A 25028-nucleotide genomic window follows, 5' to 3' on the forward strand; every position below is an offset into this window, starting at 1 on the left:
AGTTAAAATAAATAAATAAATAAATAAACTAATAGGCAGAAAAAAAAATAATAAAAATAAAAATAAAATAAAGTAAAATAAATAAATAAACTACTTTTAAAAATTAAAAAAAATAATAAAAAAAATAAAAGCGGACAGGTGTGGAATATAATTAATAAACAGATATTTTCAAAGTAGGCAGACTACACGCAAATCTCAGAAAAAATTTCACCCAAGTTAGACTCATTTCATAATAGAATTTGCCCTCCTACATAATTGGTTATTATGGACAACCTCTAACTGGTCGAATGACTAAGCTATCCAACAAAGCAAAATAGTATTCTTGTGAATTAAATTCCACAGTCCTGTCACTTAGAGCATTGGCCCCCACTCAGGACTCTGCATTACATATGCAAACTTAACATTTTCATTACACAATCCATAGCTGCAATTAGAAAATCTAGGCAACAACCACTATTTTAACCCTCTCTCTTCAGAGGCTACCTGAGGGTATCACTAAAATCCTCTGAATTCAGAGGTCCATTCTACATCATATCTAGAAAGTAAGAATAGCTCCAAAACCAATTTCAGAGTCTTAAAAATCTGTTCAGAATTTACAAAATGTTCTAATTACTCCTCCACCCCCACCTTCCACTGCAACTCAAATCAAAAGACCATCCTGTGAATGATCACATAAGGTACATCCCAGATATGATTTCCTCAGGCTTTCCAAGTGCAGAATGATTGCATAAGTGAAGGCTTCTGACCTCTGTGTCTCTCCCCTAAGCAACAAGTAGCACCTCTCAGCTTTCACAGAACATATTCCTCAGAAAGTTGTGGGGCTCCATCAACTACCTTCAGCTCCTTTTGTCAGGGTATGAAAGCAGATGGTTCAACTTGGTGGAGGTCAGCATTTAAAGGATTAAAAAGATGGGAACAGGTGATGTCAATCTGGCCATCCTGGGTGGTTACATGTTGAAAGATCCCAGAAGTTAGAGGTGTTTCCTAACAGGATTCTAAGGGCTAAATCTGACAGCCTGGGTTTAGATACACAATTCGTAAAAGACCAGGGCTTATTTTAGAGGTGATGGACCTTTACATCTGGTCTCTCTTGACTAGAAATTCAAAATTCAAGGAAAGGCCAAATCTCAAGTTACAAGGCTACATACTGAATGACTTACCTCAACCACTACCTTTGTGAAAAACTGGCAGCAAGTAAGCACAACAAGCTGAATGCTGAAGAGAAAAAAGAGAGGGCTATTTTTACATGGAAATACAAGTATTATCTAATAATACTCAACAATCCTTTCTTTACACATAAGCATCCCCACATTACACTTCACATATATTTTGCATTTATAAATGCTACACGGTTGCTATCACACTTCTTGGGCTTAAATGACTATTCTTGACATTCAAAGTTAAATCACCAAATGCAATACCAATACCAAATATGGATTTGTGAGTCAGAGCCACAGGTCAACAGACTAAACCCCAAATTTGAAGTTTCCTTGACTACACAGACTTATAGGCCTAAGTTCCTAGAGAAACTACCCAAGGCCACATTTTAAGGTACATAAATGTGTTTATAGGAAAACTCCTGAGTAGAACATTACATTTCTAAACTCTTTTCTGATAGTTAAAAAAAAAAAAAAAAAAAAAAAAAAATCAGTGAGACTTTATTTAAAAGCAGAAACTTTATCAAAATTGTCCCAACTGGGGAAATTTTCTGAAAAGTTTCAAATTTCATTGTAAAGCTAGACAAAGATTTTCTTTAAAGTGGTTAACCAATCCTCTTAAATATAATTTTTGAAATAGTTGTTCCTACTTGCAACTTTCCAGTACATACTTAGACTCTCTGGACAAGACTTCTATGGGATTTTTAGTTTAGCCTCATTAGACAATTGGCCCAGAAATGAGGTAGAGTGAATCAGACTACTTGATTAAGAAAACAACAACAAACCTTTTTTTTGCTGTTAAGAAATTAAAATATAATTTACGTATTAAAATTAAAGAGACTTAAGAAATTTAGAATTTAAACAAGAAATTTAGCTAAAAGAAGGAATTAGAATGCTTCCATAATTAATTATAAATTGTTTGTGTTAGTTCTCAAACTTCCCATTCGAATGGGAAAAAATCTTTTACTATCTATAAACTTCGAACAAAGTCAACTCACATTATGCACCATAAAGTACATTGTTTTGAAGTTATTTAAATGTAACTATGGAATTCAATTATTTGAACTGAATTGAGAAGTAAAAAGAATATGCCGTCTAGACATCCCTTACAATTTGGATAGATACATAATGTTCTGAAAATTCTGAATGCTGTAAATAAAAATGAAGCCACATGTAGATCTCATTTAGCCTGTTTTGTCCACACTACAGACAAACCAAACACTTCTCAGACTGATACAAAACAGCTTTTCCATAGCAGCCCGTCTCTACTATTCCCTGAGTCTCCTCTCTCCCTTAGGATATCTGCTTTGGTGTAAAATCTCTTCCTTAGACTCTGTGTCTAAAGTAGCACCTGAAGCAAGGGCAATTGAGAAAAGTGATTTAGAAGTAACAGACCCAGTGTCAACAACAACATTAAGTAGAACAGAAAAAAAAGGTGGAAATGAAATTTGCCATCGATAAGTGCAATGTGACATTTGGACAAAACAAAGTTGTGCCTTTTAAAGGTTTTATATTTGTTTATAAGTACTAAGAAAGCTTTGACTCAAAAAATATTTTCCTTCTTTCTTTCCTGAATTCTTTCTCCTATTTTCTTTTATTCTTTATCACATACTTTCCAGGTAGAAGGCTAGGTTAACTAAACTATTCTCTACTCCTGGTCCTCCTTCTTGAAAAGCCTTCTCCTATTTGACCTTCACATCTACCTGAACAGCTGTGCAAACCAAAAAAGTCATATTGACTGCACAGTGAACCCAAAGTCACTATCTTCATAAGAAATTAACCTGTAAAGGAAATATATTTTTAGGTACTTCTTTTCCTAAAATGCTTTCATACTACATGTTTCTCCCAATTCTCCCTTATATAAAAGTAGTGGCATGAAAAATGTATTCCAGCCAAATGAATAAACTGATTTCCTGGAGAGGTAAAAAGAATATGCTGTCTGGATATCCTTTACAATGTATGCTCTTTATTTTTGGTATTATTTGCTTAACTTCAGCTACAAAAGACTGAAGCATAACAGGAACATAAATGTTTTACATGTGTTAATGTTTATTCCATTGGTCCATCAGTTACCTATTCTGATTTAAATTTATTATCTCAAAGCAATTTATATACACAAAAAAATGGAGAAATTATATAGTATTTAAAAAAATCTGATTTTCAGAATTTGGTTGGATACTGTAAAAGATATCTAAAGAGGCCCACAATGTGATTGATGGCAAATGATGATCTCCTTTTTAATTTTTCCAAGTAGTTGTCCCCTATTCATCAACAATATTATTTGAGCTCTGTGCTTAACAGTATCAAAACTGGGCAAGCTCCTTGGGAACATCTTTGAATGCAGGTGTTTCACATGGCTCTCACCAAAATTTAAACAGGCTTAGATTTATCCAGGAGGAACCAAATAAATGATTGTGAGAGAAAGTAAGTTTCTACATGTTCTGTACTTTTTAAAGGCCTATTTCTCTTCAGCTTGCTTAATAGTGAACCTGCATTTCTCTCCTCTCTCAAATGTTTATAGAAACTGCTGATCCCTATGCTTTTAAAATCCAAGAAGGGAACTGAAATATTGGTTAGCTATTTTCTCAGTTCATATCAGACACATCACAACTATTTCAGGCCATATGACTAAATTGTTCTGAATTACTGAAACCGGTATAATCAAGTAAGGATGGAGACACCAGATAATGCTAAATCTGCAATGAAAATGAAACTACAAAATTAAATCTAATGATGCAAACTGGGCCACTGAAATATTCCTTACAAACTGGTAGACAGACACTTGAGACCCATTTGAACATGACAGATGACTAGAATTCTGCACATTGGAGACACCAGGGGTTAATGAGCAAGATAGTGATGCTCTACACAGAGAATTAACAGTTACAAGATTAAGGACTCTGATAAGAAATCTTTACTTTTACCAAAAGAAGCCTTTTTAAAAAAGAAGGAATAAAGGATATTTCTTTTTCTTCACTAAAATAAAATTTATATAAACTAACAATAGACATAAGTGACTTACAATGTATATCCTTGCCACGTCCAGGTCACAGTGTCCTACAATAACACAAGTATTTAAACTGTTAATCCAGAGCAAAAATATCATGTACATTTTTCTGAAATTAAAAGCAACATGTTGAAAAGTAAAATACATATATTATTATTATCATTAAAGAACAGTGAACTGATCTATGACATCCTGGATTATATATCTACATAGAAAGATCCATCTTCCTTATGTCACCACATATCTTTTTATGAACCTAGTTGTTCTGAATTAAAAAAAAAAACAAAACTATTGTACATGCTTAGCTATTATTCTCCTAATATGAACATATCTGGATAATTAATTTGCTTATTAAAAAACAGAATACACCAGTTCTCCAAAAAAAGGGGGGGTTATTTGGGAGAAAAGATTCATGAATATATGAAAAATTCAAACCCATAGGCAGACATATGAGTAAAAATTTTGATAGATTTTAATTATTTTCTAACCATAGATGTTCAAGGTTGAGAAACCAGCCTCTAAATAGAAAGTTGAATTGATCAACAACACTTAAATAGCATGGGTAACTAATAATTACATCCTGCCTTTTTACTCAAATGCTCTAGAAAAGAAAGTTCCTCTCAGAACCAAAACATCCCCCCAAAAAGCTTTCTTTAGGAAAATGGTGATACAATAAATCTCCAGAGGACAACAATGTATCCAGCTCGAACAGAAGAGACTAAAGTCCTGAGCCATCTCTGGACTTAAGTTCTTTTCAGATATCTTCTCAATTAAGCTACCTGCCAATGGTCACACAGCTAGTAAGTACTGAGACAGTAATTAAAGGCCAAGCCTCTCCCAAATTTATCCCGCTACTTCAATCCTTCTCTACCAGTAATGATCACTGAATCAGGAAAAGTTTCCTGCTAGGGTTAATGAAAATCACAAATTTCTACTGTCCAGTTTTACGAGATCCGAATCTGAGACTGAATCATAACTATCCCAGTGACAATAAAGTAGAGGCTAAGGAAATGTCTTCCTGAAACTTAGTAACAGCAAAACCATGTTCAATCTTGATATCAAAAAATATATGCCTATCTTGCAAAATTTTAAAAACTAGATGTGTCAAGCAGAATGAATCTGCCCACGGGCTTCCACTGTTTATCTATTCATACCCCTATTCAAATATTTTTTAAAATTTATTTTAATTTATTAATATACAATGTAGTCGATTTTTGTGTCCCATTACCAATTTCTCCTTTCTCCCCTCCCCGCCATCAGAATCATATCTGTCCACTTGTCTTAACAAGTTCAAGGAATTGCTGTGATTGTTGTGTCTTCTTCCCCACCCCTCCCCATTTATTAGTTTGTATATTTATTTATTGTTAGCTCCCACAAATAAGTGAGAACATGTGGTATTTCTCTTTCTGTGCCTGGCTTATTTCACTTAATATAATTTTCTCTAAGTCCATCGATGTTGCTGTGAATGGAAGTATTTCATTTTTTTTTTTTATAGCAGAGTAGTATTCCATTGTGTAGATATACCACATTTTATTTATCCACTCATCTGATGATGGACATTTGGGCTGGTTCCAACTCTTGGCTATTGTAAATAGCGCTGCAATAAACATGGGACTACAGGTATCCCTTTGACATGATGATTTCCATTCCTCTGGGTATATTCCCAGCAGTGGAATAGCTGGGTCATATGGTAGATCTATCTGTAATTGTCTGAGGAAACTCCATACCATTTTCCATAAGGCTGCATCATTTTGCAGCCCCACCAACAGTGTAGGATTCCTTTTTCTTCACAACCTTGCCTGCATTTGTCATTCTCAGTCTTTTGGATATTAGCCATTCTAACTGGAGTGAGATGGTATCTGAAAGTAGTTTTGATTTGCATTTCCCGAATGCTGAGTGATGCTGAGTATACCCCTATTCAAATATTAAAAGGGGTCCTAGAGAATCTGTGCTGTTTGGAATGAGATTCTTCCCACAGTAAAATATTATACTTACCATCTTGTTTGGGTATCTAAGGAGGATTGGCTGCACTGGAACCCCTGGAATGAAGGCTCCTATAATCACAAAATTTTATAACATGTTTTTATATGAAAAAAAGTTTTACAATAAAGAAAAAATTAATAATAAATAGTATAAATATATGGAGTATTTGAAGAGTATACACAACAGAAACTATTTGTAAATGTTGATAAATCCCTAGTGTTTACCAAAATGAGGAATTTTTAAAATTAAGAATTATTTAAGGAAAATATTATGTGTAGTGCCTAAGCCACTTAAAATACTTATTTATTTATTTCCCCACTTGTTTTCGTTTTCCAAATTCCTATTATTCAACAGGATTAAAAAAAAAATAACAAATCAACACAAGGAAAATAAGAAGAAAACTTAGATGAAACCAAATGTATGAAGTATAAACTACAACACTTGGTAGGAGTGAGTCACAATTTTGGCGCTGAACATTCTACCAGCCAATACAAAAATATTTTAAAGTGTAACACATAACAATGGAAGGTGCCTTCATGACTGACTTTGTAATGTTAAAAAAGAAGTGAATCTTAGAAGGCATTTGAAGACATTATAAAGCTTATGAAATAAGTTTTCTACATGATGACAGAGAACCCCAGGTGTCTGTGAGGGTTCCTTGAAGGAAAAGAAAAATGTTGGTGGTTTCTGCTCAAACACACACACACACACACACACACACACACACACACACACAAGGGATTATAATATCAAAAAAGAAAGCAAAGGAGTGAGTTCTAGGGATTCACGACATTAAAAACTTTCTATCAGAAAAACAGAAATGCTCAGAGCAAACTAAAGAGTTATTTTGTTGTGTACTGTATTACTATAAATCATCTGAGAAATCTTCCATACTACTTTGTTACAATACATAATTTAATTTATCTCACCTGGTTTAAAAGTAATCAAACAGGAACGATTAGTACAAGTACCTTCTGGGAAAACTAGTATCTTGGGAGAAAAGGAATAGATTTAATATTTCAGTCTAATTAATAGATTACCTCTTTACTCTCTTTCTTATGACTTCAAATGCCAATGCTTAAAAAACAAAAATTTTAAAAAAGGCTAACACTTGATTCTAATGAAATCTAGAATCAGAATATCCAATTTTCCTCTAAAAAAAAAAAGTAGTCTGACCATTAAGATAATTACAAAATGGCTTTAAGTTTTGCATATAGAATACACAGAACAAATGTTTCTTAATTATGATACTAATACTCTGAACAAACTTAAAAGATGGTTGAGCATAAGTCACGGTCAAAGTATACATTAGGCTATACTAAATTCATTCTTCTGCTGCAATACATCTTTAACCAAATAATTTCCTACTTCTTTGTTTCAGTTTTCCCATTAAATGATATACACTTCTACAACATATAGTTCAAGGATGTCTTAAGAAAAGAAGAGGAAATGCTTACAATGTGCTTTATGCTTACTTGAATTAGTTGACATATGGAATATAACTTAATTTTTTTTTGAGAAAGTGCTTTTAGTTTTTAACACACTTCTTTATGTTTTCCATGTGAAAGACATGCAGTACAGTTAGTTTTCCCATTAAATAAATAACATAGCAGCTTGATTTTCTGAAGCTTTTTAAATAGTAGGTTGCTACGTACATGATATAAAAAAAATTAGTACATTCACAGCAGTTACTAATGTGTATTTTATAATAATTACAGAGGGAAAATATTATTGAGCTAAACTGCCACAATAACAACAGGTCAAATAAAAATTATGAATGGGTATAATTCCATCCTCTAATTAAAAAACTGGGTTTTGTGGGGCCAGCCCGTGGCTCACTTGGGAGAGTGTGGTGCTGATAACACCAAGGCCAAGGGTTCGGATCCCTATATAGGGATGACCGGTTAGCTCACTTGGGAGAGCATGGTGCTGACAACACCAAGTCCAGGGTTAAGATCCCCTTACCGGCCATCTTTAAAAAAAAAAAAAAATGGCTTCCTGTGACAATCAGATACAATATCAAATATGTTTTATTCTACAGTTCCACTATTAACAATGAATGGACATAGAGCAAATCATAAAATCTCAGAGCTAAAAGGAGCATAAAAGTCACCCATAGCATCTCTAATGCTTGAATTCTTTCTACAATATCCCCCCCAAGTGGTTGCTCAGCCAATGCCTGAAAATTCTTGAAAAAGGTTCCATATCGGACCATTCTAACTCTAGACAGAGAGAAAGTTCTTCCTCAAAATGAGCAAAATAAGCTGATATCTATCTATTTGTTATCTTCCACCTACTAGTCCTAGATATATTCCTTGGATTCAAAGAGAAAACTGAAGCTCTTATTTCAAATGCCAATGCTTCTCAATCATTTCTTTTAAATCATTCCTCACATGCCTTGGTTTCTAAAACCTCCTGGTTAATCATGCTCCTCTTGGTACTTTAACATCTACATGTCATAATAGGTGGCCACATCACTGTAGGATCATTAGTCTGCTAGAGATCACTTGTTTTCAACTGAGCAAAGACACAAGGATCCTTATTAGGATCACCACTAGCTTATTATACAATATTGTCCCTACACGACCCTCAAAAGGCATTTCAGGGAAGAGGGTAGTAAGATGATAAAGTCTGAAAAAGTTCTGCAGGTGATTCTGATATACCTCCTGAGTTGAAAGGCACTGTCTAAATATACTTCAGATAATATTGAAGATCTTAATCGCTATTTCATTAAATCCACCATATTGTTGAGTATAATTTAGCTTTAGTATCTCCCATCTGTCTTTAAAATAGTAATTAAATCCAGAGGTAGATGTTGCTATTTGTGGATCCAAATAAGTAAGTCTATAGACAATAAACTCTCAATATACTTAAATGAACAACTACTGTGTTTTACCTGGGGCCATAACCCTCCTGACGTTGCTCGCTTTATTATTTCATTTATTGTGTTTTTTCGGGAATCTGGATCTGTACGGGACACCAACACTGGTTGCACAGCCCGTAAGAGTCCTTTAAAACAAACAGAAAGTCACAACCAAGCTATTTTTTGGCTAAAGCCATCATAGCAATAATACTGGATAAATCATAAAACAAATTTTATGGAAAACTAAAATGACAGCAAATCAAAGACAACAATAAAAAAAAAAAAAAAACCACTCCAATACAAAGTTTACTAGAAGTTAGCTTCTAATGTCAAAAGGAAAGATGAATATTTTTATACCCAAAAATATTTCATTGATTTAACAGAAGTAAGCAGCAAGAATATGAAAAGAAGTAAATGTAATCTTCTCCTTAAAGGCCTTCTTCCTCAACTGACATTAAACCTTTGGAATACACTACAAGATCACCTTGTTTTATTTTAGAAATACCCTGAAAACTGATTATGTGAATTCATAGTATACATAAGTAGGGGGCAGTTATTACTCATTACACTAAAATTTTCAGCACAACGATTTTCTGAGTAAATAGCTTCCTAGCACATGCAAAATAAACCTCAATTTACCAAAAATCTATTGCTACACATCTTTTCAGGAAAAAGCCCTATTACACAAAGCATGGGAGTTACGTTGAAAAATGAAGTATCTTAGCTGAATGACAAAGCTGCAAGAACTACTATTATTTTTCCAGAGCACCAGCACAAAATCAGGCAAATTTCACACCTGCTCTGTCATCACCTGATGTTTGCAATAACCTTGGGACAACCAGGAGCAGTTACTTGGAGACTAATTCCTGAGGGAGAGAACAAAGCACCTGGTGGGAAAAACACTTTGCTAGCTTCATTATTTTTTATGGCAGGAAGCACTTATTGTCCCACATCATAATTTTCAAAGAGTTACACACAGGTCCCTCATGAAGACTTGGGGGACAATAATGAAGAAAACAGAGTTAGGAGAAAAGACAGTGTATTTATCAGCCTCATACCTGAGGAGAAATTAATGAAATAGCATGTAACCTGTGTTTTCGCAGATTCTTTGGTTAAATTCTCTCTCTCTCTCTCAAAAAAAAAAAAGTCAAGTACGTTTAATATTTGAAAATTGGTCTTTCTGGCTACACATAAGAACAGAAAGACATGATGGTATAGTGATAAAGATAAGTTTTCTAGACTGGCCAGGTAGCTTAGTTGATTAGAGCACAGCCTTATAACACCAAGGTCATGGGTTCAGATCCCTGCACCAGCTGGCTGAAAAAAAAAAAGTTTTTAAAAGAATTATGAGGCTAAGATAGGGAAGTCTCTAATCTTTTTCATAAATCCATTCTTTCCATATACCTCATTATAATAAAGAAAACATATTTGAAATGTTTTATTATTTTAAAGTTTTAAAAAAGCTTATCTTTTAACTATATATGATTTTTCTAATTTAAAGCATAAACATGAAAATATTTTATCTATGTTACCTTACAAGTACTTACTGCCAATCAGAGGAACCTGTACGTTCTCATTTCGAGACACCATAGAAGGTAACCCAGCTACAACACAGGCAATTCCATCAAAGAATGTTGAATGAGGGGCAACAACAAAAATTGGTGCTTCCAAAGGACATGCAATCTTTCCTTTCACAGTAACTATAAATCCCATTGAAAAGAACATGGCATGACCCAGAAACTTCAAAGCTGACTGAGTAAGTTTCCTTTAAAAACAAATACAGAAAAGAAATAATTAGCTTTGCTAATTGAAGCTAGCAACAGGGCTTTACTCTAAATACAAGATAACCAAAACATGTCAGAGCATTTCATTTTAAAACATGAGCCAAGGAGGACAACAGCTAACACGAAGAGTTCTTTCTGCCATTTGCCAGGCACTATTCTAAATGCTTGACATATATTAATTTCTTTAATCCTCAGCCTACTTATTATTACCCCCATTTTACAGAGGAAGAAATAGAAGGCACAGAAGTAATTTGCCCAAGGACATGTGGCTAACAAATGGCTCCATTATTCTGTGACTATAAAGTGAGAAAAATAAATTTTCAACACACATCATCCACTGAGACATCCAAATTGTACCGCCCTTTAAAGTCTTCATCTTGGGAATCTACATTTGTATAATGAAGATAGTGCTATCTCCCAAAACACTTAAAAAAAAAAAAAAAAAAGAGCATGGTGCTGGTAAGACCAAGGTCAATGGTTCAGGTCCTCGTACTGGCTAGCTACCAAAAAACATTGTTTATTTTTCTCAAGTAGCAACTCTTAATGATATTTGAAGTACTTCCTTTCAGCATTGAGTTGTCATACAACTTCTAAGGGATGATGAATGAATAAATAACTTCTCACACAGTCATTACATAATTGGATTTCTCCCACATATGTATTCATCTCATTCCAAGGCTTTCTCACATTCTTTACTCTTATTACATACTGAGATATCCATCCTGCGTTTGCACTGTAAGCTCAATGAAGTAGGGGAAACAAAAACGTATTCCTAGAAATGCAAATACAGGATGGATATCTCAGTATGTGAATAAGCATACAGCTTTTCACAAAAAATAAAACGTGTAGCACCCACCAAGTATCTAATAAGAGCTTTAAAAAATTGGCTTCCTATCTAATTCTTTCAACATACTTGTAATAATATAATGAGGAGCTATTAGCAACTAGCTACTGAGAAAGTTTCTGTGACTTTAATTTTATAGCAAGGAGAAAGGAGACACAGAAATCCAAAGTACTTTTCCAGAGGGCACACAGAAATGACTACACCTCCCCTTTTTCCCTTTAGTTTAGAGATGAGATCTCTATTTATGTAAGGATACAATGCACATCACTCCATGGAATTTCCACACCTCTTATTTTTGATCTGCAGTTTTGTAGCTTCGATATTACATTTCAAGATACCTCAAATTCAGAGCCATTAAACACTTCTATTTAAAAGTTTTAAAAATGGCTAAAAGTCTGGTGCCACATAACAACTTCAACATTATCTCTTTGAGAGGAGATAGAGACACTGGTTTAGTTGACAAAAGTAAAACTTTCTTTTCTAACATTTATTATATCTATTTTCTGGATTCATAGACTATTCCTTCCATCATCCTAGGTTTTCATAAGCCACTAACAGAAACCAAAGAGATAACCTGAAAGTAACTGGTGAGTCATGAAAAACATCCCTTGAAGTGTTGTTTTATACCACACAACCTTGAGTGATAAAACAAAGGAGTATGACTTGCAAGGACTGAGAATTCTCTGGGGCACTGCCAGCACTGGATTCATTTCCACTTCAAACCAGCTTTGTGTTTGATATTTACATTTGTTCACTAGAACATGAACCAAACAGCAAACTGCATATTTCTTTAAAAGTTTCTAGAACAGTATTTCTCAAAAATTTTGGAGGATATACCTGCATTTGAGATTTGGATAAAAGGAATACATTCTTACATAATAAAAAAAAATGTGCATAATTTCAGAGTTCAATGGTGCCCCCAAACCAATCTACACATTTGGAATCCATGTGGAGTCTATGAAATCCACATGAAAAGGCCCCATGTTCAAGACATGCAGATGACAACAATTTGGTTCTGCCCACTAAGAATAAACTTTCACCAGTAACTTTGTTAATTTATGATCAGTCTGTTCTCTAATACCATCCTAGTTAGATAATATTCTTAAGCTTCTTAAAGCAGTTCCATTCTGCCTCAGTGCTCATGTTTTAAAAAGCTACACTACACTAATAATTAAATTGTTATTAAAAATTATCACAAAAGTATTTAATAAAAATAATGTAATCAATCCACTTAATTATATACTGCAGAAACCATAGCCTTACTGTAACAGGACAAAAGCAAATGTGAGAACTGAGGAAGAGCAAAAGAAAGCAAGGTATTTTGGTCATGGTTTCAGGTATACTAATTGGATACTTTCCAGAACTAGGGATGTATCACTTTTTGGCAATAACTCCGAAAACAAAACGTTTAGCATTAGGAATTTACAGCTTCAACAGAAGATTATCATACACTGCTTGGGCAGCAATTTCCACATATAAGTTAAGACTAGTTTCAGCTGACAGACAAATTATTAAAACTGAGTGGTTAGATAAAGTATTGATCACTGACTAAACTATGATGAACATTTTTGATCTTGATTTACCTAATATTTGAACATATTTCTTACCTCCTCCAACCAGTTATTGGGTGGGTCAGTTTTTCAGAAGAGCATGCTGTCGAAATTGCAGCAAATGGCCATGCCAGTAATAAAATTAATCCTATCAATAAGGCACGAATTGGAAGTAGGATAATTCCAAGAATAAAAATCTGAAAGTCAAAGTTGATAAAACAGACGAATTACCATTATTTTAATGCATAGCTATCAAACAGAAACTTGTAACAGGAAAGTTTTATGCTATTTGTACATTCACTCAAGGATGAATTAAGTACTACCCTGTACCAGACACGGATTTAAACACAAAGAAAAATAAGACATTATATCTGATCTCACAAAGCCTACTACATAGCAAAAGAAACAGTGAAGAAAACCATAAGACAACTTGATCGTATATCGATGAAAGTGAATAGAGGATGTTGTAGGAACCAAAAAATGGTAAGCATCACTTCACAGTCAGGAAAAGCTTCCTGGAAGAGTTGTAGTGTGAATAGTCTTGCAAGACAAGCAAGAGCTAGCAAGGTGAGAGGGGGAAATTGCTTTTTGAGAACTATTGGTAAAAGGAAGAGTATGAATGAAAGCATTAGAGTATGAAGAAGTAAACACATTGTTTCATATAACTGCCAGTTCTCTATAACTAATAACAATAAGGAGATGGAGGAGGAGAAAATAAACATAAATAATAAATTATAAGAATGAAAAGTAAATAAATAAGAACAGGAAACAATACATGAAGGCTTACTGCATACCAGACATTCTAAACACTTGGTATGCAGTAACTTATTTAGTTCTTATAATTTTAAGTTGTTTTACATACAAGAAAGAAGTGGCACAGAGGGAGTCAAATTTAATTGCTTAAGATCACATAGTAAGTGGCAGAACCAGGATTTGAATCCAGTTTGGTTACATTATAAAGCCTTTGCTCTTAATCTTTATACAATACTGGCTTTAAGTGAAATAAACTGTCCTTGTGTACAGCACATTATCTTTTCTCTATAAGCCAATTACACTACCCAACCAATGCCATCCTTCTTCTGTCTTTACAGGCCCTTATATGAATCGTAGCATCATCAAACAACGTATGAAAAATACCAAAACTATTGTAATTATTTTATCTCTGTCAGATTATTCAAGAGCATGTATGTACTGGATGTAAAATTACCTACAAGGAAAAGTACAGATTTTAAGTGTACAATCCAATGGGCTTTGATAAATGTATACTCATATAACCACCACCCCAATCAGAATACAGAACATTTGTACCACCCTAGAAAGTCGCCTTGTCCCTCTTGCAGTAAATCTCTATGCTCTTAGGCAACCAATGCTGGATTTCTACCACTATAGCTTAGTTTTGTCTGCTCATAAATTTCACATAAATGAAATAATACATTATGTCTTCTTATGTGTCTAGCTTCTTTCACTTAGCACTATCTTTTAAATTCAACTATTTTGCCTTGTATATTAGCAATTAATTATTATCATTATTATTTTTTTTAAAAAAGATGACCGGTAAGGGGATCTAAATCCCTTGACTTGGTGCTGTCAGCACCATGCTCTCCCAAGTGAGCCAACTGGCCATCCCTATCAGGGATCCGAACCCATGGCCTTGGTGTTATCAGCACCACACTCTCCCAAGTGAGCCACGGGCCGGCCCTAGCAATTAATTATTTTTGATTACAGAATATTATTCCGCTGTATTACTATATAAGAATTTGATTCTCCTGTTGATGAACATTTGGTTTGTTTCCAGTTGTAGGCTATTATGAATAAAGCCAGTGGGAACATTAAAGCCTTTCTGCAGATATACGTTTTCATTTCTGTATTAATCCGTTTGTGTTGCTATAACAGAAATGCCTGAGACTGGGTAATTTATAAAGAAAAGACGTTTATTTGGCTCACGATTCTGGGACAGCTGCATCTGGTGCAGGCCTCAGCCTGCTTCTACTCATGGTGGAAAGTGGCAGGCAGCCAGCAGGTGGTACAAGCAGATCACAAGGCGAGAGGAAGAAAGAGAGAGAGAGAGGAGGTGCCAGGGTCTTTCAAACAACCAGCTCTGGTGGGAACTAATAGAGTGAGAACTCATTCATTACTCCCCCTGCCAAGGGAGAGTATTAATCCATTCATGAGGGATCTGCCCCCATAACTCAAATTGTCACACTGGGGATCAGATTTCCACATGAGTTTTGGTGGGGACAACACATCCAAACTCTATCAATTTCTTTTAGGTAAATACCTAGGAGTGGAATTACTGGATCGTAGATGTTGTTTAACTTTTTAAGAAACTACCAAACAGTTTTCCAAAGTGGTATATCATTTTAAAGTGTCATTGACAGTGCATGAGAATTTCAGTTGCTATACATACTTGCCAACATTTGGCATTGGTAGTCTTTGTTGAAGACTGACTTTCCTAAAGCATAATTTACATAAAATAAAATGCACCTATTTTAAGTTCATAGATTATGAATTTTACAAATGTATTTCCCCACGCAATCACCACCACAATTAAGATACTGCCATCATCCCAAAAAAGTCCCCTTGTACCCTCTGCACTCAGTACATCTTCCCTATCCCTAGGCAACGACTGATAGGCTTTCCTTTGCTGCAGTTATGCCCGTTCTAGATTTTCATATAAATGAAATCGCATAGTATGTACTCTTTTTGTGTCTGGCTTTATTACTTCACATTTTTGAGATTCAACCATATTGCCATATGTATCAGTTTACTCTTTTTATTTATTTTTTCTCTATATATTTATTTATTGGTGGCTGGCCAGCATGGGGATCTGAACCCATGATTTCGGTGTTACAAGTCTATGCTCTAACCAACTGAGCTAACTGGCTAGCTTAGTTTACTCTTTTTAATTGTAAGCTATTATTCCATTGTCTGAATATATCACAATTCATCTATCCATTCACTTCAATATTTATTGTAAGTTTTTAGCTATTATGAATATAGCTCCTACAAACATTAACATTCAAGTCACTGTGCGGACATATATTTTCACTTCACTGGAAGTGAAATTATTGCGTCATAGGGTACGCTTAACTTTATAAGAAACCGCAAACTGTTTTCCAAAGTGGCTGTACCATTTTACATCTTATCAACAGGGTATGAGAATTTCTGTTACTCCACATTCTCACCAGCATTGGTGTTGGCAGTCTTTTTAATGTTAACTATTCAAGTGGGTGTAAAATTGTGGCTCATTGTGGCTTAATTCACATTTCCTGATGAACAATAATGCTGAGCACATTTTTCATATGCTTATTGGTGATAATTCTTTAACTTCTTATGGTAAGGTCAAGTCTTTGGCCCATTTTTATTGTTGTTAATCTTTTTCTTATCAATTTGTAGGAGTTCTTCACATATTCTGTATAGTGGCCCTTTGTAAATATATGTATTGAAAATATTTTCCCCCATTCTGTGACTTGCCTTTTCATTTTATTAATGGCATCTTTTGATGAAATAAAATTTAATTTTGATAAAATCTAATTTATCAATTTTTATTTTATGTTTAGTTCCTTTCTGGGACCTTTCTAAGAAATCTTTACCTACCTCAAGGTGATGAAGGTATTCTATATTTTCTTCTTCTTTTAGAAACTGTAGGGTTTTAGCTTTTATGTTTCGCTCTATGATCCATCTTAAATTACTTTCTACATGTGGCATGCAGTAGGGATCAAGGTTCATTTTTATTCATAGATTTATTCAATTGTTCCAGCAAAATTTGTTGAAAAGACTTAACATTCTCCAATGAATTTTCTTGGCAACTTTGCCAAAAATCAATTGAACATTTGTGTGTGGGCTCTCTATTCTGTTGCATCAATCTATTCACCTATCCTGTCAACATCCCACTGTCTTAATTACTGTAGCTTTGAAATAAGTCTAGAAATTAGGTAGTGTGTGTCCTCCAACTTTTTCTTCTTCAACATTTTTTGGAGGCCATTCTAGATCTTTTACATTTACACATAAATTTTAGAATTGTCAGTTTCCACACACATACAGAAAGCCTACTGGGATTTTTATTGAAATTTCAATTGATATATAGATCAATTTGGAGGAAACTGTCACTTTAATAACTGATTCTTCCAATTCATAAACATGGTATATATCTCTATGTAAATATTTTATGGAAAATATGTTAGCATATATTTTTATATATTTGTGAGGTACAGTGTATTGCTTCAATATATGCATATGCCGCACAACGATTCACTTAAACTAGATAGCATAGTTTTGTATCCATCACCCCAACACTTTTCCTCCCATTTATGTAAGTCTTCATAAATTCCTTACAGCAAACAGCAATATCTTGTTGTTTTCAGTGTAATGGTCTTATATGTTTTTGGTTAAGTATGAGTATATTCTCAAGTATTTACTGTCATTGATTATTTAATTTCATTTTGTAATTATTTGCTGCTATTTCATTTTGTAATTATTTGCTGCTAGTATTTAGATGTAAAATTGGTTTTAAGTTATGATCTTCTATCTGTAATCTAGTGAGTTCACTTATTACTCCTAGTAGTTGTTTTGTAGATTCCTTAGGAAATTCTTCATATACAAGAGTCCTTTAAATAGTTCATAGAAAGATTAGTATAATCTTCAAATTCTATTTTTCCATGAACTTTCTGAAGTACTCTCATATAATCATGTCATCTGTGAATAAAGACAGTTATACTGTTTCCTTTCTAGTCTATATGCCCTTTATTTCTCTTTCTTGTCTTATTGCACTAGGACCCCCATACAATGTTGAATAGAAGCAGTGAATAAGATATTTGTCTTGTTCCCAATCTTTGGGGGAACAAGTTCAATATTTTACCATATAGTAATGGTAGGTGTACCACAGATGTCCTGTATCAGATTGAGAGAGTTCCCTTTTATTCCTATTTTATTGGGATTTTTTTTTTTTCACCTGTGGGTATTGAATTTTGCCAAGTGAGCTAACAAAATTTCTGTATCTACTGAGACAATCATATACTTTTTACCATATGTTCTGCTAACATAGTGAATTAAACTGAAGTTTTTGTATGTTAAACCAACCTTGTATTCCAAGGATAAACCAAACTTGGATGTGATATATTATCTTTTCTATATATTCCTATATTTGGCCTGCTGGTACTCGTATTTTCTTAAGGATTCTTGTATCTATGATTGTGAGGGATATTTGTCTACAATTTTCTTTTCTTATAATGTCTTTTTGAGATTTCAGAGTCAAGGCAATGCTAGGCACATAAAACTACTTGGGAAGTGTCCAATCCTTTTCTACTTTCTGAAAGAGTTTGTGTGACTGTTTTTACTGTGTTTTTAAAAGTTTGATAGTACTTTAGCAGTGAAATAATCTTGGCAAGTTTTCTTTAAATATATATACGTGTGTGTGTGCACATATAAGACAAATGGAAATTCTTTCACAGATAAATAGTTAGTCATATTTTGTTGAGAATTTTTGTATATATATTCATAAGCGATATTGGTCTGTTGTTTTCTTCTTTTGTAATATCTTTTTCCAGTTTGGATTATCAGGGTAGGACCGGACTCAGAGAGTGAGTTGTGAAGTACTCCCTCTTATTTTTTGGTAGAGTTTGTGAAGAGTTGGTGTTGATTCTTCCTTAACCCTTTGGTAGAATTCACCTACGAATCCATCTGGTCCTAAGCTTTTGTCAGATAGTAAGATTCTTTTTGGTTACTAATTAATCTCCTTATTTGTTATAGGTCTATTTGGATATTTTTATTTATTCTTTAATTAGTGTTGGTAGTTTGTGTCTTTCTAGGAATTTGTCCATTTCATCTAAGTTATCTAATTTGTTGGCATACAACTGTTCATATTATTCCTTTTTTTTTTTTTTTTTTGTCGTTTTTTCGTGACCGGCACTCAGCCAGTGAGTGCACCGGTCATTCCTACATAGGATCCGAACCCGCGGCGGGAGCGTTGACGCACTCCCAGCGCAGCACTCTACCAAGTGCGCCACGGGCTCGGCCCCATATTATTCCTTATAATCCTTTTTTATTTTGGAAAGGTTAGTGTCTTAGCCTATTTTCTGTCACTTATAACAAAATACCTAAAACTGGCTAACTTAAAAAGAAACTATTTCTTAGTTTTGGAGGCTGGAAAGTCCAAGGTCAAGGGGGCATATGTGGTGAGGGCCTTCTTCCTGGTGTGGACTCTCTGCAGAGTCCCAAAACAGCACACAGAATCACAGGGCAAGAGGGCGAGAGCAAATTAACATGCTAGCTAAGGTCTCTCTTCCTCTTCTGATAAAGCACCAGTTCCACTCCCATGATAACCCATTAACCCATTAATCCAATAACCCATTAATCCACTTAAGGATTAATCCATGCATGAGAGCAAAGCCCTCATGGTCCAGTGACCTCCTAAAGGCCCCATCTCTCAACACTGCCACATAGGGGATTAAGGTTCAACATGAGCTTTGGAGAAGACAAACATTCAAACCGTAGAGGTCAGTAACACCATCCTCTTTTTCATTACTGATTTTAGTAATTTGAATCTTTCTTTTCTTTTCTTGGTCAGTTAGGTAAAGATTTGCAAATTTTTTCCAAACTACCAACTTCTGATTTTGTTGTTTTCCTCTATTATTTTATTCCCTATGTCACTTATTTCTGCTTTAATCTTTATTATTTATTTATTTCTGCTTGCTTTGGGTTTAGTTTGTTCTTCATCCCAGTTTCTTAAAGTGTAAAGTTATGCTATTGATTAGTAAAGTTATGCTATTGATTCTTCTTTTTAATATACACATTTACAACTATAAATTTCCCTTTAAGCACCAATTTAGTTAAATCCAATAAGTTTTTATATGTGTGTCTTCATTTTCATTTATCTCAAAGTATTTACTAATTTTTTTTATGACTTCTTTAAACCATTGGTTATTTAGAAGCATGTAATTTAATTTCAACATATTTGTAAATTTTCCAAATTTTCTGTTGATTTCTAGTTTTAATCCACTGTTGTCAGAAAACAAATATTTTGTACTATTTTAATAATTTTACATTTATTTAGACTTGTTTTATAGTCTAACATATGATCTATCTTGAGGAATTTTCCATGAGCATTGGAGAAAAATGTGTTTTCTGCTGTTATTGAGTGAAGTGGCCTACATATGTGTATTAGAGCTAACTGGCTTATAGTATTGTTCAAGTCTTCTGTTACCTTGTTGATATTCTGTCTCATTGTTCTAACATTATTGAAAGTGGGTAATTGAAGTCTATAACTATTATTGTTGAATTGTCTATTTTACTCCTCAATTCTCTCAGGTTTTGCATTGTGTATTTTGGGGCTGTATTGTTAGGAGTATAAATGGTCATAATTGTTTTATCTATCTTTGAATCAATACTTTAATGATTAGAAACTGTTGTTCTTTAGTAACAATTGCTGTTTTAATGTCTATTTTACCTGATATTAATATAGCTACTCCAGCTCTATTTTGGTTACTGTTTGCCTGGTGTATTATTTTCTATCTTTTTACTTCCAACCTATTTGAGTCTTTAAATCTAAAGTGTATCTCTTTTAGAAGGCATATAGTTGAATTATGCATTTTTACCTATTTCTTTTAATTGCTTAATTTATATTTAATGTAATTACTGATAAGGTAGAATTTACATACACATGCCATTTTGCTATTTGTGTTCTATATTTCTTATGTCTTTTTTTTGTTTCTGCCCCTATTGCTGCCTTCTTTTGTGTTAAAAAGGTATTTTCCAGTGTACTGTTTTAATTTCCTTGTCATTTCTTTTAGTATATTTTAAAATTCATTTTCTTAGCAGTTGTCCTAAGTGTTGCCATTTTAACATTACATTTACACTGTCTTTTACAGCTACCCAAGAAATTATCTTTATCAATGCTCTTTACTTCTTTTTGTAGATTTGAGTTACTGTCTAGTATCCTTTCATTTCAACCTGAGGGATCCCTTTCATATTTCTTTTAGGGCAATGCTGCTAGTGACAAATTCTCAGTTTTTTGCTCATTTCTCCTTCATTTTTCAAGGGTAGTTTTCTGGCTATACAACTTTTTGTTGGCAGTCTTCTTTCAGAACTTTGAATATGTCATCCTACTGCCTTCTGGTCTCCACAGTCCTTCATGAGAAATCAGCCATTAATCTTATTAAGGATACTTTGTATATGGTGAGGTGCTTCTCTCTAGTTTCAAGATGTTCTCTTTTTATTTGGCTTTGACAGTTTGATTATGACGCTTCTAGATGTTTTGAGTTTTGACAGGCAACTTGGAGTTCCTTGAGCTTCTTGAGTGTGCACATTAATGTTTTTATCAAATTCAGCAAGTTTTTAGCCATTTCTCCTTCAAATATTTTTTCTGCTCCTTTCCCTCCTCTCCTGTGGGACTGCCATTATAAATATGTTGGTAAAATTGATGGTGTCCACAGGTCTCAGAGGCTCTGTTCCTTTTTCATCTTTTTTTCTTTATATTCCTCAAAGTAGGTAACCTCAATTGACCTATGCTCAAATTTCCTGATTCTTTTTTCTAGTTGATCTAGTCTGCTGTTAAGTCTCACTAGTGAATTTTTCATTTCAGTTATTGTTCTTTTCAACTCCAGAATTCTGATTTGGTCATTTAAAAAAAAATGTTGTATATCTTTATTGATATTTTCCCATTTGTGACACACTGTCTCACACTTTTCTTTTGTTCTTCAGACATGGTTTCCTTTAGTTCTTTGACCACATTTACAATATCTGATTTAAAGTGTTTGTATAGTAAGTCTAACTCTTGGATTCCTCAGGGAAAGTTTGTACTGACTGCTTTTTTTTTTTTTTTTTTTTTGATATGTTTGGGCCACACTTTATTGTTCTTCACATATCTTGCAATGCTTTTTAATGAAAACTGAACATTTTAAGTAGTATTACAAAGCAACTCTGAAAATAAGATTCTCCTCCCTCATCAGGGTTTGCTGTGGTTGCTGTTTGTTGTTGTTATTTGCATATTTAATGAATTTTATGAACTAATTCTGAAAAGTTTGTATTCTTTGTCATGTGTGGTTACTGAAGACTGATGGGTTAGCTTAGTGGTCAGCTAATGATAAGACAGAGATTTTCTTTTTTTTTTTTTTTTTTTGTCTTTTTGTGACCGGCTGCACTACGCTCAGCCAGTGAGCAGCGCACCAGCCATCCTTATATAGGATCCGAACCCGCGGGTGGGAGCACTGCTGCGCTCCCAGCGCCGCACTCTCCCAAGTGCACCACGAGGTCAGCCCCAGAGATTTTCTTAAGTGCCCAGAATCAATTAGTTTCCCAGTGTTTGCAAAGGATCTCTGTGTATGTTGGGACACACCTTCAACACTCAGGCAGGAGACAATTCACAACTCTGCCTTAGTCTTCATTTTGGGCCCATACAAGCTCAAGGTTAATGAGAGTTGAGAGCATTCTTGGATCTTTTCAGGGATGCTCATAGCCTTAGGAACGTACACAACCCTACACATGTAGATGGCCTTCTAGACTCCCAGGAATATGTCAAAGCCAAAGCTTTTTAAGTTCCCTATGGACATCTCATCCCTTAGCTTTTTCTGTTAAGCTTTTTAGTCTATTGTCTGCTCCAACTGTTACTTACTACATCAGCCAGCTGTGATATTAAGCAATGCCTCTGATTATTTTTAACCAACACCCTTGAGAAAAGCCTGTTTTGCATTTCATGAGCTCCAAGGCAAGGCAAATAAAGACAGCCTTGCAAGCAGAGTCTTCCATGCAGTCACCAGACAGACCAAATAATAACAATTTTCTGGCAATGGGATTTTTTTTTTTTTTTTTTTAAAGATGACCGGTAAGGGGATCTTAACCCTTGACTTGGTGTTGTGAGCACCACGCTCAGCCAGTGAGCGAACCGGCCATCCATATATGGGATCCGAACCCGGGGCCTTGGTGTTCTCAGCACCACACTCTCCCGAGTGAGCCACGGGCCGGCCCTGGCAATGGGATTTTTGAAGGCGTTCCAACACTATTATTCTTCCCCCTCTAGTGGCTGCCAGGTTGATGGTTTTCACCATGACTGGGAGCTGTTGGTTTTCAAGAGTATTGAAGAGCTGAAGGGGGAGAATGAGAGAAGGGCTAGTTAAACTATAATAAAGCTTACTGTTCTTACCAAAAGTCAGCACTTTTTCTTTAATAAATGCTCCTTGGATTATTAAAAGCCTTTGGTTAATTTTCAGAGCTAGGACAAAATTGATTCTATTTATTTTCATCTATTTTATTTTTTTGCCAGTTTTCTCATTGCTTTTATGGAGAAGATGATTTTTAGTAGCCCTTACTTTGCTATTTTTTCCAGATGTCCCATCTCAATTTTTCATTCTACTTTTTAGATTAAATAATTTCTGATGATCTATCTTCAAGTTCACTGATCCTTTCTTCTATCATCTCCAAATTTTCATTTCAGATAGAATAATTTCCAGTTTTAGAAGGCCCATTTGGTTTTCTTTTACAGTTTTTATTTCTCTGCTAAGCTCCTTCCAACTATTCACTCATTATGACACTCTTTTCCTTTAAGTCCCTGAACATGTTTATAATAGCTACTTTATATTTATCTGCAAATTGCTACATCCAGTCATGTTAGGATCTATTTTTATTACCTGCTTTTTCTCTTGACCATGGGTCACATTTTCCTATTTCTTTGAATTTCTAGTATTGTTTTTATAGTATATTGGCCATTTTGGATAATATATTGTAGATATTCTTTATCTTTCTCAGAAGACTATTGATTTTTGTCCAAGTATATAGGAGAAATACCAGCTGATTATTTTCACCTTATGGAGGCTTGGTTTTACACTTCGTTAGGAAAAATTTGTTGAAGTTTGCCTTTAATCTTAGACTAAAGCTTAAATCTTAAGACACAGCTTTTCTCCCAAGTTAACACCTTTGTGAGGTTTCAACATATAAAGCCTGAGGTGTTTACCAAGGACCTCTTACTTGGTGGGACTCTAACTGTGCCTCACCTGCGGTATTCATCAGTTGAAATATCTGCACAGCTTTTTCATCCTTTTCAGTTGTTGCTTTCTTCCAGGGTCCTTGAAGGCTCCTTTGCAAGTACACAGTTTAGGGATCAGCCAAGGATTTGAGAGGCATTTATTTGCTGATGTGGGGGCTCCTTCATCTCTAGCTTCCTCCTTTCTGGATTTCCCCCTCAATTTTCAGCCACTCTGATAGTCCTGAACTCTGTCCTCTGATATAACAGGCCAATAAGAGTAGGTTTTCTAGTGGTCCACTCCTGTGGTGGCAAGCAAGAACCCACAAGAAAAAAAAGGGGGGGAGGGTGGGAGAGAATCTTGCATAGTACGGTATTATTCTCTCAAGGAAAAAATCCCATCCAGTTTCTGTTTTATTTTTGTTGCTCTATTGTGCCTTCATAGAGTTTTTTATATTTTGACCAGGGTTTGTAATTGCTATCTATGGCAAGGTTTGTCTGAATTAAACTATTCCACTATTCCTAAGACCAACACTAGCCCTATTAAATTATCCTTCATTTGAAGACTGACTTATAAATACTCGTATAGTGAAACTTTGTTATCATTCTGTTTCCTATAAAATAGAAAATGTATAAGGTAAGACAAGTAAGAGCTCTAGAACTACTACATAGAAAAGTCCCAAGATAAAGTCCCAAATTCCAAGGCTATATCTAGAAAGAACATTAAAGACCATCTGGTCTAAGAAGCTGCCATTTTATTGATTAGTGTAACATGAGAAGTCATGACGTGCCTAAGCAAATTAGGAAAAGGTTGCTATTCACTCTAACATCAAATATATTAATAAATGTACCTCCTCACTGCTTTATGAAAACACACTGTTGAATGCAA

At 34.4% G+C, this 25028-nt stretch overlaps 1 protein-coding gene across 1 annotated transcript in view; it reads right to left on the reverse strand.

Annotated features, from left to right (window-relative positions):
- Positions 1–25028, reverse strand: part of LPCAT2 (lysophosphatidylcholine acyltransferase 2) — a 74372-nt gene that overhangs the window by 45927 nt on the left and 3417 nt on the right. The window contains exons 2-8 of the mRNA XM_063111936.1: positions 13246–13385; positions 10558–10775; positions 9044–9156; positions 7077–7137; positions 6160–6218; positions 4180–4214; positions 1161–1215 (exon numbers count right to left, since the gene is read on the reverse strand). Coding sequence (XP_062968006.1) covers positions 1161–1215; positions 4180–4214; positions 6160–6218; positions 7077–7137; positions 9044–9156; positions 10558–10775; positions 13246–13385 — 681 coding nt within the window. The remainder of the gene's footprint in view (positions 1–1160; positions 1216–4179; positions 4215–6159; positions 6219–7076; positions 7138–9043; positions 9157–10557; positions 10776–13245; positions 13386–25028) is intronic.

The sequence above is a fragment of the Cynocephalus volans genome, chromosome 10 (genome assembly GCF_027409185.1).
Source record: "Cynocephalus volans isolate mCynVol1 chromosome 10, mCynVol1.pri, whole genome shotgun sequence".
In the NCBI taxonomy this organism is placed as follows: Eukaryota; Metazoa; Chordata; class Mammalia; order Dermoptera; family Cynocephalidae; genus Cynocephalus; species Cynocephalus volans.